The 17,500-nt window shown below is 40.5% G+C and overlaps 1 protein-coding gene across 2 annotated transcripts in view; it reads right to left on the reverse strand.

Moving 5' to 3' along the window:
• Positions 1–17,500, reverse strand: part of LOC149232017 (chlorophyll(ide) b reductase NOL, chloroplastic-like) — a 345,384-nt gene that overhangs the window by 80,043 nt on the left and 247,841 nt on the right. For both annotated transcript variants that reach the window (XM_089376419.1, XM_089376417.1), the window contains exons 9-11: positions 5,006–5,056; positions 4,709–4,759; positions 4,528–4,569 (exon numbers count right to left, since the gene is read on the reverse strand). In XM_089376419.1, coding sequence (XP_089232545.1) covers positions 4,528–4,569; positions 4,709–4,759; positions 5,006–5,056 — 144 coding nt within the window. The remainder of the gene's footprint in view (positions 1–4,527; positions 4,570–4,708; positions 4,760–5,005; positions 5,057–17,500) is intronic.

Here is a 17,500-nt window from a genome sequence, read left to right on the forward strand (position 1 = left end):
GAACATCAATCCATAAAAGACACTTACTAACCAACCTGTCAGCTTCTGCCTTTTCCTTTTTTTAAGTGTTGATTTGATGCCAAGTTGTGCACCAGGTGTGGTTCTAGGAACAAAAAAAGATGAGATAGATGAGGGGTTGGGACATATGGGTGAGGAAGGTGATGTTGAAGAAGCACTGCCACTCTCAATTCCCCCCACGTTTGAGGCCCCTACAAGTTGGGATTTTAATGTTGCCCTGGTGTCATTCCCCTCCTCTTTATCCATCAACGATTGAATGGCCCGTCGGATGATTTTTGGAGTGTATTTAAGCAAAGGTCAACATTTTGCCCCGGAATTTGCCCCAAATGGAATTTTAATCTATTTATACCTCCTGACATATGCTTGCCACACAACTTGCAAGTCAAATACATTTGATTGATCCCCCCAAATTCGGATATAGTATCGGGTTCACCATATTCCCACATAGCGTCCAAAAGCCTTGCCATTTTGTTTCAAACTTTGAACTTGAATTTAAACTTGGGCACAAAAAAAAATTGAAACAAATTAAAAATTTCCCATCACATAAGAAGCAAACACAAATGCAATAGTTGATTTTAGATTTTAAATGCCTCTTCTCAGTCACTTGAAAACACTCAGATTCAGTAAACAAGGGTTTGAATTTTTGTCATTTTATTCTTGAAAGTTGAAGTTTTGCTTCAATCTAGATTCTAAACAATGTTTCCCTTTCAAAATTCTAGGCAAAAATAAGATATAAACAAACTAATAGAATTATAGAGAATTATAGAAAGATTTAAGAAGCCATTTGTGTAAAAAAAACTAAGAGAGAAATTAAAATACATACCTGGCAACAGCAATTCGGCACTTTGAATCTCTCACGTTGAGCAGTGGACAAATCTCCAAATCCCCACCACAAAACTAGCAAATATTCTCCTCTAGGGCAATGGCAAACAACTATGAATCTCCACAGTGCCGAATGGGAGAAAAATTACAGCAAATCATATTATTTTCGACCTTTTTGGCTTCTTTATCCGTGGCTTGGGAGAACGGCTGACTTTTTGGGTCGACTCCCGATAAAATCGGGCATAAAACGATTTAATAATGATTTTTTCAGGACTAAAAAAGTCTACAAAAAATCGGCCAATTAAATTGTTTTGCTGAAAAATCGCAATTTTGGGATTTAATCCCGATTATTTCCAAACTTTTTCCACACTGATTTTATATATGCTTTAATATATATATATATATATATATATATATATATATATATATATATAATAGTAAGTCATCAAGGCCTGGAGTATGCCCTAACATTGCTTCTGCTTGGCTAAGATCTCGTTTTCCTCGGACATAAGGAAACAGGTTAATGGCCCAAGACCCAGAGGCATCTGGCAGGAGTGAAACCTTTCCCCCTTACGGACCACCAGCGGGTTATTCCAGGGGGCGTGGTTTCCTTGAGTAACGGTGATGAGTCAACTTGCATTTGCGGTTAGCAACTAGAGATGGTTGTCCTCACTGTTGGTTTGACAACTGAGTTATGATAGGTTTTCCCACTTGTGAAAAAAAATAAAGTCATCTTAAATTCAAAATATGGAGAAAACTATAATTTCTAAAAATGGAAATAATAGAAAAATGAAAAAAAAAAATCAAAATGAAAAAGTTGAATAAAAAGAAAATAAAAACAAAAACAAAAACAAAATAGTAACTAATAGAAATAGAAGTTACTAAACAACCCATAATAAGACCTCAACCAATCACCTTACAAATAAATAAATTTAAATAATAATAATAATAATAATAAATAACAAAACTTGAATTCCCAAAGTTAAACTATGGATAGGTGGCAAATATTTTGGTCAAAGACAAACTAATATGCAGTCAAAGGCAAAAATGAATGTGTAATACCATCCTTGCAACACGTATAATAATAACAAGTAAATAAAAATATATATTAAAACATAAGGAAATTAAAAAACATGACAAACAAAATCAAATATAAAAAAGACAAAAAAAAATCGAACATAAAAAATGTAAACAAAAAACAAAACAAAACAAAATTGACTTATAAAAGATAAAAATTAAAAAAATATATATATATATATATATATATAAAGAAGAAAATGTTTCCCAAAAAAACATAACTTATGAAAAAAAAATTAACCCAAAAAGATCAAAAGAATTAAAAAAATAAAAACAAATAAAATAAAAAACATTAAAAAGAACATAATAAAAACAATTAAAAGAAATAAAAAACATTTTTAAAAAATTAAAAATATTAAATAAAAAAAAGAGAGTCATGGGCCCTGGACATGCCAGGCCCTGCACGCTGCTCCCTGCCCGCCCACACCCAAGGCCGACGGGCCAGGCCCTGCATGAATCGACCCTCGCTCACCCACGCCCGAGCCCCCACGGGCCCTAGGCAAGCGAGGGTCGCTTCGTGCAGCTTCCTACCCACCCGCACTCTAGCCCCCGCGGGGGTGAGGGAGGGTCAATTCTGGGAATCGACCCTCGCCCGCCCAGGGCCCGAGGGTTGTCAATTTTTTTATTTTTAATTTTTTTTTAATGTTTTCTTCTTATTTTTTTAATTTTTTTAATTATTATTTTTAAAAAAACTAATGTTTTTTCAATTGTTTTTTTTGTTAAGAATTGTTTTGATGTTTTTATTATTTTTAATGTTTTTTTATTTTCAATGGTTTTTTTTAATTTAATTGTATCTTTTATTTTTGATGTTTCTAATTTTTATTTTAATGGATTTTGTTTTTTTTTTATTGTTTTTTTAAATTGTATGTATTTTTTTAACATTTTTACTTAAAATCTTATCTGAATAACTATTTTTTGAAAGAAAGAAAAATTAAATTAATCATCTTTGAATATAAAATTCATAAAAATTTCATAAGATTTGCTATTTTTTCAACTCTTTTTATTAAATTTTTTTATAAAAATTGTTTATTTAATATGTCATTTTTAGTGAAAAAGTCTTGAATACGTATTTTTTTAATTATATCTATATGCAAAATGTGTATTTTTTGTCCAATGTTTAAAATTATTATTTTTTAGTGACAATTATTTTATTTGTATTGAAGTATTAATTAACAATATATAAATATGTAAAAAATTCTAACCTCAATATTAATGTTATTATTTTTTTTTAAACATTGCAAAGAAAAACAAAAAATGCATGTTTAGAAAACCCTTTAAAAACAAACATCTTAGAACGAAAAACACAACTTGAAAAATGGTTAAATAATCAACATTTAAAAAAATTTGTGCACACTTGGGACATAAGAATATTTAAAGTGTAAAAAATATGCCTTTAAAAAATGTTGAAGTTTTTCAAAATCTGAATGAAAATAACCGGCATTTAAAAAAAATTATCCACTTAATAAATTAATAAATCTTCATAAGTGCTGGTTTTAATTTTTTCTCCATTTCAGTGATCAATTAGTGAACAAATTTATTACAAGATTCTGGAGATTTTTTTAATGCTACAATATGGGATTTCTAAATTTTTGTATGAAGATCAGAGATACAGATCTTTTCCGCTTCTTTTGACAAACATATAAAATGATACAACTTTGGAGACTTAATGATCCCCAGATCTGTAATACTTTTTTGTAATGCTTGGTTCTTATTGCCTTGCTGATTCTCACAATCAGCCAGTTTTTTAAAAGAACAGACCTCTCAGTCCTATCAGCTCTTGACCGATCAGGGTTCCCTGAAATACAGTCATCGTATTCAGCTCATGTAAATTTTTACCTCTAACAAAATTACTCAACTTTTTCCTTGGGAAAAAAGGGGTTAGATTACGGCTACAGTTTAGGGATCCAGATTCAATGACTTAACTGCAAGTATCTGATTACCAAGAAAAGGAATTTCGTAGTTGGCTCTGATCCAATATGTAAGAATGTGACATTTATGGGTGGGATATTACATATTATTAGAATGATGGTTGTAGAATAAAAGAAGTTTTTGGGAATTAAACATTTGAGTGTAGAACAAGTAGTAAAGGTCGTGAAAGAAATTGTTTGCGCTAAATTTAGTTCACCAATCAACCTCAGAATAACCAAGACCTATGTCTACAAATTTAGGAAATTGAGGAAAAACCTCTCTTAATTGCTTGTTACTTTGCACCACAAAAGTCAAACTACCATTAGGAGCAAAGCATGAAGGAGAAGAAGCATTAATTCCACTTGATCATGGCCACCTTGCTTTTCACAAGGAGAAATGCCATTCTAGTTAGGAATAGCAAGATCATAAAAGACTTGCAAAGAATTTCCTTTGGAGAATGTAACAACCCTCAATTGCTCAAAGAAAATGTGACAGAAGTTTTCCATAAAACATGATCATTCTGGGGGATAACAATATCATAAGACACTAGCAAAGAATTGTCTTTATGGAATCAAACCACCATGAAGTGAAAATTTACTTCAATGTTTCTCTTTCCCACATTTCTATCACATCCTAATGAATTATTTAAAGTATTAAATAGTAACTGCAAAAACAAATCATAACTATGAGAAATGGTCATACCGTGTCTGCTGGTTCCGCAAGAACATTGATGAAGAACTTTGCCTGGAACAAAAACATAGAATTACTTTGCAATCAGCCCCCCACCTTCCCAGTTTCAAGCATAGTAGAGGGATACAAAAGAAAATTAAATACTAAAAAAATGTGCTGGTCCTTCATTTGAATGCAGTGATGAATTACACACCTGCTTGGTGTCGCTTCCAGACATTAGGAGATCAGTTGTTACCATACCAGGCTGCAACCTCAACAATCAGAAAAGGTATAATCCCGTCCCAAGGAAGTCAACAAGGGAAAACATTTTCTGAAATATAAAATTGAATGACTCCAAAATGAAAAATTCAGATAAATCTAAAGAAATCATTACAGAATCCAGACTTAGTTTGGCCATGTTACAGAATATTACAAATCTGGGATCCATTAGCATAATTCCATCTAACTTGCAGCAAATTAAGGAATTTAGAATATTTAGAGAGCAACCTACCGACAAATTGTGCACCGCAACCTTTTTTATGCCTTGCATCCGTAACTCAGCCTGAAATCAAACCATATGACATTTAACATTACAAATTTTATCATCGGCCAACCTCCAGATTCCACTTAGCCCTTCAAGAATCAAAACCTAAATTCTTGCGTAATGACTGAACTTCCTGAAATATCAACAATTCAAGAGCAAAGTTTGCTCCTGTTAAAAACAAAAGACATAAAAATATCATGAAGAGCAAACTTGAGAATTTAAATGAGAATTGAATGCCCCTTTTATAGTGTCCAGATATCACAAGGAAAACCATTATTAACTGCAGCTTATTAATATCCACTATTTACCTACTTAACAAGTTCAGTCTAACTGGGCCAAAAAATTTGAAATTTCTGAAATAATTCAGTTCACCTGAGTTATCCAGGTCAAATTAGATTTGGTCAGTTAACAAGGATTTTAAGCTGCCAAATAACCACAATCCTCCTCATTTCCAGAATAAGCTGACACCAACCCAAGCCTGCCATGTCTCCTTCCCGTGTTATTTTTACCCTAATACAGCACTGTAAAAGTGCTGAGTGAAACCCTGCTGATATGGGATAGTTTTCTCTTGAAAAAAGCATAGTTATGAGGGCTGAACCTAGAATCTTTCCTTCCTTTTAAATTCTGCAGAGCAGGAGACTAGTTGCTGTCAATCCTAAACTAACACCAACACTAATCATAATCTGATTTAGAATGCTGAACCTACCTCTGAAGAAAGAGTACTGATTATGGTGTTTACTCATAATCCTCCTCATACAGAGTCATCAATTTGATCTGACAGTCGAACTGATTTTTTCCCCAAAAAATAACATTGGCTGTTTTAGATTTTGGCCTAATTTGGAGTTGATGTGTCACCTGAATCTGTTAAATGGTGGTCTTATTGATGCCAACGTCACTCTTTGAACACTGCTAATATACATCAGTGGATTCAATTACTTGGAAGCTACAATAGACAAGAAGCCCTGGAAAGAAGAGAAGGAAGCCCAAAAGTTTAGAAACCCTTGTGGTGTGGTCACAATGCCCCGCATTTGATGAGGAAATTGAATGAAAAATTCAATGAATTTGCAAGCAAGACCATCATAAGATGATAGTACTTGTCATGACGTTTCCAATGGTAGGTGTCATGCCGAATAACTCCTCACGGTTGAAGAAGTATTCCTTCTCACAGATGAAGCCCCGAATGTGTGCTTATGGTTACCAAATGAATGATAAAAGGAAGCCTTATCATTAGTCAAATTTTGGATTAATATTTAAGAAAATTTGGAATAATTTATGTGGGTGTTGAGCTTTCCAAGTCGGCCCTCCAAATGTGAAGATATTCATCATGAATTTGGTTTCTCAAGTTGAGTTAAGGTCGGCCCTACAACAATTTGGATTTATGAATTTAAATCTTTTATTCAAAGGTCAGGTCGGCTTCATTATTTAAGGGATGTTTAGGGCAAGTCAGCTCCCCTTTCATGCCCCTTTGTCTTGTATTTTGTTAATTTTAGGTATGTTCTATGCTTAGAGCAATTTATTTCAATTTTCACAGTTAGCTCAATATCTTTTCCAGATAGCAATCACATCAGCATTAAAGTAAATTGCAGATAGAACATAAACATAGATCACAGAAGACAAGCCAAGACAAGAGGACACAAGATGTGGCGCTAGCCAGGGACAAACCCCAATGTGGGGAAACCCTCGATCAATTCTTCTTATATGTTCTTCAATAGTTCAGCAGAGAGAGAGAGATAGTACATCTACAATAGAAGTCAACACTTTGACTTATCTAAATAAGAGCATAGATCATCTCTAAGTAGATGATACATGAGGTAGCTAAACTGAGTTGAAAACATGTTGCTTCAACTGATTCTCCCAGGTGACTCCATCACCATGCTGCACCTATCGTTGTGCTGCTCCTCATCATCATGTTGCACCTCACTGTGCTGCACCCATCATCACTATGCTGCATCTCATCATGCTTCATCAATCATGACTGTACCCATCGTTGTACTGCATCATGTACCATCATGTGCCATTGCTGCACCATGTTTGCCATACTGTCCCATGTGCTTGCTGCACCATGCTTGCCACCATGTGCTTACTACACCTTGCTTACCATACCGCTGTTTTATTGTAAGCATGCCTTTGCTGCTGTCCCATTGTTAGCATGTTTTCGCTGTTGTCACATTGTGACATTGTTGTCCCATGCCATCATTGTAACATTGCTGCTATCATGCTATCATTGTAGCATTGCTGCTATCATGCTGTCATTGCTATCATGCTGCCCATGCATCTTGCTTACTGTACTGTTGTCCCAATTGGCTATTGTTGCTGTCCCATCACAGCTGCTATCCCAATTGTGCCATGACATAGCTGCTGTCCCAATTGTATTGTTGTTGTCCCATCAATTGTGCCATGCCATAACTGTTGTCCCAATTGTATGCTTTCACTATTGTTTATACTGTGACTGGTTAGGGCATCTGGTCATGCTGCAACAACCCTTAACCATCCACCAAAATAGCTCTTAATCTTTGTGGCCCTACTAAGGAAGAGTCCTCCACATACGTGCTGTTGTTCTGGGCACAAATCTGACCCAAAACCTCTCCATGTTGTCCCTGTTTTGAAGTGGTTAGGTCTGCGGCCTACCACAGTCCCACGCTGTCACCTACAGCCCACTCAAAACAGACTTCCCTTACCTTTTCACTGCCCCAAACAGTCCTGCGTTCACCCTTCTTCAACTCGGCCTCCAAGCTCAGCTCCTTAGTCCTCTAACAGCAGCTCGGTTAGCCCTGAAACAGACCTTAACTCCCTTGCTGCCTTGGCCTCTTCTTGCTACCCTTTCTTGCACCCAAGACACCTCAATAGACCTGCGGTTAGGGCTTGAACAAACCTGTGGTTAGGGAAAATTAGATCTGAGAGAGTAGGGCCTCCCCCATCGTGTGATTTCTCCATCCTAGGACTGCGGCTAGGTTCCTTTAGGCAATGTATAGAAGTAGGGTCTCCTCCCTTGAATTGTGTTGATTTGGGGTAGCATCGGATGTGCTCTAGCCATGAAAATTGGTGGAGAGGCTAAAGCACATGAGATCTCTAAGACCTAGAAATGATTTGGGCAGATTCTAACCGGTTTTGGAGATATTAAAATAATTAATATTTTTAATGGAGTTCCTAAGTCTAAACTTATGAAAAATAAAATATTAACGGGTACTAATATAAAACTGGGTTAGAAGGTTCCAAAAGTCATGGATCAAGCCAAATCTAATCTTAGCCCTTGATTAGAGATTTAATCTTGGTCATTGAAGGACCAATGAGAAAAGTATAACAAGAGGCTTGAGGGTTAGTTGGAGAACACACCAAAGTGATCAGTCATTCTATTCTCTAGAGAGGGGTTTTGCTAAGAGAGATAGAATCAGTGATCAACAGCGAAGGGCAGTGAATACAGAAGCAGAGAGGCAGAGAGGGTACCGGGAGAATCAGCGCAGAAGCCAGGAAAGAGGGATGTAGAGCCAGCTAGAGGCCACGCGGAGTCAGCTAGGGCCCACGCAGGGGCAGCCAGGAGCCACACAGTGCCTCATAGAGCCAGCATGGGTGACGCAGAGGCTCTAGAGGCTGACGCAGTGCCTCCAGAGGTTGACGCAGGAGTTATTGGGCTGACGTTGTCCCTAGAGGCTGACGCTGAGGTTTCGTGGGGTAGATTGGAGCTGTGAAGCTATCGGAGTGATTATCCGGTGTTTCAGCCAGAATATCTGTCTTTGACTGAGAGGTACTACTGCCGAGATTATTCTCTGTTGGGTGAGCCGGTTTTGGCACCCAGATTGTATTCAGAAACTGCATAATAATAAAACCCTCAAATCGCTGCACCAGTGTTCCCCACTGGGTTTATCCGAGGACATTGGTCCAAAAACAACGGTGTCACTTGTGTGCTTGTTTTGCTTCCTTCAGTTGATGATCTGTAATGTGTTGAGCATGTACTTGTATTTATTTTCAGTATTTACATGGTAAATAACTTGTTAATTAACAGAACAAGTAGGTAGGAATAAATCAGTAAAGTACATGAAGGGTTTCTAACAATTAGACTTAGAAATTCCAACATGGTATCAAAGCGTGGTTGTAGACCACAAGAGAACTGAGGACATCAGCCGAGCAGAGTAGCAGCAGCAGAAAACAGTTGTCCCAAGTGATAGAAGTTGTTCCTAGTAGAGAAGCAGCAAGGAAGGGGTGACACAATGCCTGCGTCATCAAGGTTGAGCCGGGAAGAGGATTAGTGCAGTGGCAGAGAGGAGAAGACTCGACCTACACAATGCCCGATCATCTTTCTCAGTCAGGAAGGATCGACGCCCGTGGCCAGGAGGTGCAGATTTCGATGGTGTTGGGATTGCGCAAAGCCTAGAAGCTCTAACCTTTAGTTTGTTGGGGCTTAGGAGGTTGTGGATAAGTCGCAGAGTGGAGCTCGTGGGGTACTGTAGTCAAAATAGTACCTAACAGGGCAAGGCCAAGGAGGAGGGAGTTGCTACCGAGGATTTCTAGCCGAGAAATCCGGATCAGTGGTGCAACTGCACTAACGATCGGAGTGGGGGCATCTCGACATTGGCAGAAGGGTTTCCAGGAGGGAAATCGAGGCTCAGAGGGAGTCACACCAAGAAATTCCAGGAGGGAAGTAGAGGAGCAGCGAGATGGCAATGAACGGGGTAAGAGACCAGGATAGACTAGATGGAGCCTCAAACTTCATAGTCTGGAAGGCCAGAATCTTATCTGTTCTAGACAGGAATCGTGTCAAGCACTTCGCCTTGAGGACGATAGCAATCCCAGTTGACCCAGTTGATAACGACAAGTACGAGGAGGCAATGGTGAGGGCCAAGAGCATCATTCTTGACGGGGTCAAGGACCATGTAGTACCACATATTGCCGAAAAGGACACGGCAAATGAGATGTGGGAGGCCCTAAAGAAATTGTACTAGCATACTTCTGTGCAGAGAAGGATGTTACTAGAAAATCAGCTGCGGTCATACCAGATGCAGAAGGGAGAACAGATCGACACCTTCCTCGATCGATTGAAGGAGATCCGGGATCAACTAACTTCCATAGGGGCCACACTGGATCAAGAATTGATGGTGAGAACAGCCCTGAACGCAGTCTCTGAAGACTGGGAGGTGTTTGTCCAAAGCATATTAGGCAGGGAAACCCTTCCAAATTGGGAGGAAATGTGGGCGGCTCTCCAACAAGAAGAGATCAGAAGGCTGAGCAAGGCGGAAAGCAACGGCAAGGGGATCAGAATCAAGAAGGAGGAGGAGGTGGATGCTGCCCTAGCATTTGAGGGAAAGCAGGAGAAATGGAAGAAGGACCTCTCCAAGGTCAAATGCTTCGATTGTGGGGAACTGGGTCATTTTGGGAACCACTGTCCAAGGAAGAAGAGTAAGGGAGAGGCTTCTGACTCGAAGGCAGTGCCAACGAAGGCAGAGAAAGAAGTCAAGGAGGATGACAATTGTGCCATGAGTGCTCATGTGCCACTTGAGAAGAAGTGGGGAGACATCGAACTGTAGTCAGGAGAACTACAGGCAATGAGGGGCAAGATCCTTGAGGTACCCAACCTCTTGGATTATACCTTGCTACAGGAGCCCCGAAGAGGAGTAGCAGGACTGGCGGATGTCAGTAGAGACGGATGCGGATGAAGCGGCAGAGTGCTATAATGCAAGAGTCCCCAGGCAACGCGAGGCTAGCAGGTTGCAACAATGCGAGAGGCACGGGAGTGTTGCACCAGTGCAGGATGGCACAAAGAGGTGTGCAATGGTGCGAGATGCAGGGAGTTGTTGCAACAGCGCAGAGGTCAGTAGAGGGAGCACTTGGTAGTGGCAAAGGAAGCTTCAGCATCAGGAGTGTTTCTAGCCTGACAGGGATGTTAGAAGTTGGGTGGATCAGTTACTTACTTCTCAGTAACTGAGTTGCAGTGCAGTAGCAGTATGCAGTAGCACGATGCAGCATGATGAGAGGGGATGTAGTGCAGATGCAGTGCTGGGAGTATGGACCAGCAGCAGCACGGATGCAGAGGGAGTTATCGTACGGATGCAGCAGTGGCAGTGGCAGGGCCATGGGCAACAGTACAAGATGCAGCAGTGCAGAGGATGTTGGGAAGGGAGGCCTAGCATCAACACAGAGACCGGTGTTGGATAATCAAGGTAATACTCAGTGTGGAGTATTACTAGAGCACAATCCTCGCTAAGAGGGAGTGTTGATTTGGGGTAGCATCGGATGTGCTCTAGCCATGAAAATTGGTGGAGAGGCTAAAGCACATGAGATCTCCAAGACCCAGAAATGGTTTGGGCAGATTCTAACTGGTTTGGGAGATATTAAAATAATTAATATTTTTAATGGAGTTCCTAAGTCTAAACTTAGGAAAAATAAAATATCAATGGGTATTGATATAAATTGGTTTAGAAGTTTCCAAAATTCATGGATCAAGCCAAATCTAATCTTAGCCTTTGATTAGAGATTTAATCTCAGCTGTTGAAGGACAAATGAGAAAAGTATAAGAAGAGGCTTGAGGGTCAGTTGGAGAACACACGAGAGTGATCAGTGATTCTATTCTCTATAGCGTGGTTCTGCTAAGAGAGATAGAATCAGCGATCAGCAACGAGGGGCAGTGAATACAGAAGCAGAGAGGCAGAGAGGGTACCGGGAGAATCAGCGCAGAAGCCGAGAGAGAGGGACGCAGAGCCAGCTAGGGCCCACGGAGGGGCAGCCAAGAGCTGCGCAGTGCCTCCGAGAGCCAGCGTGGGTGACTCAGAGGCTCTAGAGGCTGACATAGTGCCTCCAGAGGTTGATGCAGGGGTTATTGGGTTGATGTTGGGCCAAGAAGCGCTGACACTGTCCCTAGAGGCTAACGTTGGGGTTTCGTGGGGCAGATTGGCGCTGTGAAGCTGCCGGAGTGATTATCTGAGGTTTCAACCGAAATATCTATCTTCGACTGAGAGGTACTACTGCCGAGATTATTCTCTGTTGAGTGAGCCGGTTTTGGCACCCATATTGAATTCAAAAACTACATAATAATCAAAACCTCAGATAGTTGCACCGGTTTTCCCGCATTGGGTTTTTCCGAGGACATTGGTCCAAAAACAACGGTGTCACTTGTGTGCCTGTTTTGTTTCCTTCAGTTGATGATCTGTAATGTGTTGAGCATGTACTTGTATTTATTTCCAGTATTTACATGGTAAATAACTTGTTAATTAACAGAACAAGTAGGTAGGAATAAATCAATAAAGTACATGAAGGGTTTCTAACAGTTAGACTTAGAAATTCCAACAAATTGCTACTAGATCATCCTCCCTAGGACTACGTTAGGGCATCCTCCTTAGGACTGCGTTAGGGCATCCTCCTTAGGGCTACGTCTAGGGCTTCATAATAGGGCTCCTTACCTTCTGCGTTTTAGGGCTTCCTCTCTTAGATTTCCCTTCCACTAAAACCCAAAACAAGTGGAGAGAAATCAAGAGTGAAGCGTGTGTAGAAATGACTATCAACTCACCTCTTTTTATACTAAAACATGGAGCACGTGTTGTCTTATAACACAAATAAATTCATAACTCCATGAATACTTATCGAAATCGGATGATCTTTAGATCAATTCTACACCTCTTGATGAGAGGGATGCAAGAAAAATATCAGTTGCCATAAATAAGATGACCCACATGGAGTTTGGCCCTAGTTGCCAATTTTAACATATTTATAAGGCACTTGATTGCCCTCCAAGATCATGATTTTCACTTGCTTTACCTCGTGTAATTCGCTCCGATTTGTTTGAGGCCATGGGAAATATTGATCATCTAGAGCAGGGCTGAGTTTTGAGGGTGTTTTGGACTTATTGCTTTTATCTTTTCTATGGTGTTTTGTTGGACAGGATAGGGTTTTAACAGCTAATTCAGAAGCAATTTGTGAGGTTTGTCTGTGGCTCATTTCTGGAAATTTCCAGCCCCCTCCTGAGGCTAATTTCGGCCTGTCTGAGGTCTATCTCTGTAGAAAATTTTGGTTCTCTAATGCCAAGTCTAAGGCCTGTTCCGAGCTGAGTCTGAGTCAGACCTGTTACCACTCAAACCAGCAAGGAACCTAAAGGGGTTCCTAAGAGGGCAACTTCTAGGTTAAGGGCAGCGGCGGAAGCTTATCCCACTGTCAGGACAGTGAAGTCTCCCTGCTCTTTACGGACTTTCATCGATGGGAGGAATCCGGTAGTGTAGGGATCACTTGTAAAGTATATGTCAATGTATAGGTGAGAAGTGACCCTGAAAACCCTTTCCTAAGGATGGAGTGAAGAATGGAGCTTGCTTGCTCTTTAAGCAAGGGACTTGGTCCACTAGGGATAAGGGGTGAGGATTGGAGGGTTGAGGGAGAAAGGATAGGCTTATAAACAAGTTTCTCAATCCCTATAATCCTTGGGAATATTGGATTCCCAAATGGTCCTTGACAAATTATCTTTATTGAGAAGTGGGACCACATGGGGCCAAGTGGACCCAACCCAAGTTCGGGGATGGAATGTAGCAACCAATGATGTTCCTATCCTGGACAAGGTGAGGGGAAGGACCAAACAAGAATATTTGCTTCAAAAGGTTGAATTGATCCTATTGAGATCTAGCCTTGGGGATGCCTTGGCACAATTCAATCCTAGAGCTAGGGCTTCAAATTCCTCCATTAGAATTGACTCAAATTTGGAGGAGGGAGAGGGGACCCACCAGCGTAGTAGCCTATAGGAGATCGAAGTCTTTCCTCAGGTTAATTCCCAGGAAATTGATGCCCTAGGTGACCTAATGAGGCTAGACTTTGGGAAAAAGGGGAAAATGGTAAAAAGAAGGTTAAAATGATCACCCTTTTTGAGGGATCAGTGCCTATTTCACTTGGGGATATGGATTCAAGGATAATGATGAGTAAGAACTTTTTTTCTTGATCAAGGAGGCTCGGAAAGTCAACTTCATCCAATGTTGAGAGAAAGAAAAGAAAAGTGATTGTCGAGCATTTATACTTCAAAGAAAATGATGCAAGCTTCTCGAGATAAATAATCTCTAGGACATTCCATTCATATAACATTGGCCCATACATTAAAATAGCTAAAACATGCTCAATTCCACATTTCAATAATGCAGCAACTAGCCCTAATTTTAGCAGTATGCAGCAACAAGAATAATAGCAATAAAAGTCACTTACAACGTTATAGAGTATATCCAACCAGCATTTTGTTTGCACAATAAAGCTCCAAGACAAGAAATAGCCCAAATCCATACATCAAAATTCATCCATCTCCAAAAAATGTCCACCAAGGAAAATGTGTGAATTTCTCTATGATTAGAGAGACCCCAATTCAAGTGATGATCCAAATGAATGTATCTAACATCAATATATAGCCTCCTAAGGAGTTTGAATTAGCCTATGGGCCTACATTAGCCCCCAATGATAAAATAATGTGCAAATAAAACCCCTATTGGTGACAAGCCCACCAAACTAGCTCATAAGTGTAAAAAATAAACCTCACAAGGGACCAAATAATAATATGTGCATATTGTAGGGCCCTCCAAAGGCTCAATAATATCCTAAAGTGCCATATTGAGGAATAAATTCCTCGAAATATGATGGACAAGTAATAGACATGTGCTGCTCCCAATGGGTATGAGGGCACATAAATGACCCCATGGGTCTCCATATGAATCGGAGATCATTTGGAAGGGTCCAAGTGGTGGAATGAATGTTTCCATGACATTGTATAAGACTTGGGACACCTGTCAAGAGTGTGGGGCTCCTGTGGGGCCTACTGGGCATAATGTACCAAGCATATCATCATCATTACAAAAGTGGATCACTAGTAATCTCTGAGCATCCATGAAGATCCGCGGAGTGTTGTCTTCTATTGTGGAGGCCAATGGCTCTCTATGCACACCCTACCCAATGGTGCCAATGTGAACCTCTGGGGTTAAGATCCCATATAGGGAGACCAAACCCAAATGGAAACCACTTGTAATCATGCATAAGATCCAATGCTTCCTCTAGGCTTCCAATACAACCAGTCATTAAAATAATCGGTAAAAGAGCTTACAAATCATGGAGACCAACGAGGGCACTTCATAATGGCATGCCCTTCCGTAGTGGGCTTTGGCATGTGCTAGTGTCTCGAAGCTCCAAAGGGGGTTAGCCAAGTACCTTATTAGTTGGCTTCAACCCTTAAAGGGGATAGTATGTCCAAGGTACATCCCTCTAATGGGGGTGGCAAGTGACAAATAAGTGAGATGGAAGAGGGAATGAAAGGGGCAATCTTAGGCCACATAGTGGGCCATAAGGGTAGCTTGATAAGGGGAAGCCCACACCTGGGTATGTAATGTATAGGAGGGAGGAATCATGGTACATGAGGTGCCCTGACCTTGATTTCCCCACCCTTCTTTATATACCTTTTGCCTTTTATGAATTTTCTTTAATTAACTGCTCGGGGCTCAAAGAACAAGAGCATGATTTGTAAGATATAGCAATGATTACCCACTTTTAGGTAGGGCAGGTCATTTCCCTCTAGGGGTTGGGACAATCATGGGTTCCTGAATGATAGAGGAGGCTCATATAGGGCCTATGGAACCAGGGTGATGGCCATGGATTAGGGTAGAGCTCATGCAATGGCTTTTGCCCACGTGCTAATTATTTTGTCCAGGCCATCTTTTGCATTTTGTGGTACAATTTCCTATTAAATGTGGCCAATTAGGATTTTCACTTTTTCTTTTAATTGCTTCAACCTCTGGGGCATCATTCTAGGCCTGACCCAAGGTGGGGCAAGTGGATAGGGAGGCTAGCCCTATGTGGACCCAGAATGGGAATGTGGACCCAAGATGGGAGGAAAGATGAATGGAGGTATAGTGAATGGAAAGGGAGTCATATGTGTGGGTAAAGGAGCAGGACCACACACCCAAAGTCAGGGTTTCCTAAGTAGTACCACCCTAGAACCAAATGGTCAATAAAGGAGATCCCACATGACTAAGATCCATATTAATAAACCCTCAGAACTGCTGCACCAGTTATCCCGCATTGGGTTTTCCTGGGCACTACTGTGTTCAAAACTAAGTGTCCTATGTATCTTGTTCTTTGCTCTAGTTTCTATTTCATGAGATCAAATATTTAATTAGAGTAGGTTGCAGAAGTAATTTGCCTCAGTATTCAGAGGAATAACTTGATAAATGTAATTTAAAAATCAAGTAGGTGAAGTAGATTCAGATTTGCTGCAGTAGGGGCTCCTTCGAGTGTAGGAATTTTCACAAAGTCAAGTCTCCTCCATGCACCATCAAAAGAAGCAATCTGAAATAAATAGAACAAGTCAGCCTGCAATCTTCAAGTCGGCCTAAATGAGGGACAAACCTCTATATATAGAGGTTTTCCACTCCTCCAACGTCAAGCTCACTCACCTCTGAAATCAGCGAAGGTAGAAGACCGAAAAGGAGAGAAGAAAACACAAGTTTAAGGAGCCTCTAGTGCAGCGAAGAAGGAGAAGTCATCACCGAGGGTTAAGGATTGTTTCTAGGGTAAAACGCAGCCACACATGCGAGAATAGAAGGGTCTTCCTGCGTTCATAACAACAACAACTCATAGTCAACATATCTCATCATTTGGGCTAGAAACATAGGCCTAAAAGGCCTCCCACTCAAGCGAAGAAACAAGGAAGAAAAGTGAAGTTAATAGGACTATCCTAAAGCCTATTACAGTCACACGTGCGAGGAGTGTTGAAGTTTCTAATTTTACTTAGTTAGAAACCCTCCATGCACTTTATCTGATTTATTCCTACCTACTCGTTATATTCTTTAACAAGATATTTACAAAGTAAATAATGAAAATAAACACTAGTGCATGCTCAACATATTACAGATCAGCAACTAAAAGAAATGGAAACAAACATGCCATATTTTTGGACTAATGTCCTCGAAAAAACCCAACGCCGGAAAACCGATGCAGCTATCCAAGGGTTTTCTTATTAAGCAATATCAGAGTACAATCTGAGTGTCGAAACTAGTCTACCCAACAGAGACTTTCCTTAGCAGCTATACCTCACAGTTTGAGAGAAATCTCCTGGATGAAACCCCGGAAAATCCTTCTGGCAGCTCCTCAGCACAAAACTGCTTTGCAACCCCAGTGTCTGCCCAAACTGGACTGTGTCAACCCCTCTCTATCTCACACTGGCCCTGCGTCAGCCTTTCTTGGCCTGCGTCAGCCCCAGGAGGCCCTGCGTCAGCTCTAGGAGCCTCTGCGTCAGCTGCGCTAGCCCCTCTGGTGCTCTGTGCAACACTTGGCTGCCTCTGCGTGGCCTTGCGTGAGCCCTTGCTAGCTCTGCGTCACCCTCCTTGGCTGTTGCGTTGCTCTCCCAGCATAATCTCTGCCTTCTCTATTTCTTTGTACTCAATTCCCCTCAGCTGCTCTCCCGATCACTGATTCTATCTCTCTTAACAAACCCCACTCTAGAGAAAAGAATGACTAATCATCTGG

Source organism: Pinus tabuliformis, chromosome J, assembly GCF_031772625.1.
Source record: "Pinus tabuliformis cultivar Carrire ecotype Pingquan chromosome J, CPIR1, whole genome shotgun sequence".
Classification (NCBI taxonomy): Eukaryota; Viridiplantae; Streptophyta; class Pinopsida; order Pinales; family Pinaceae; genus Pinus; species Pinus tabuliformis.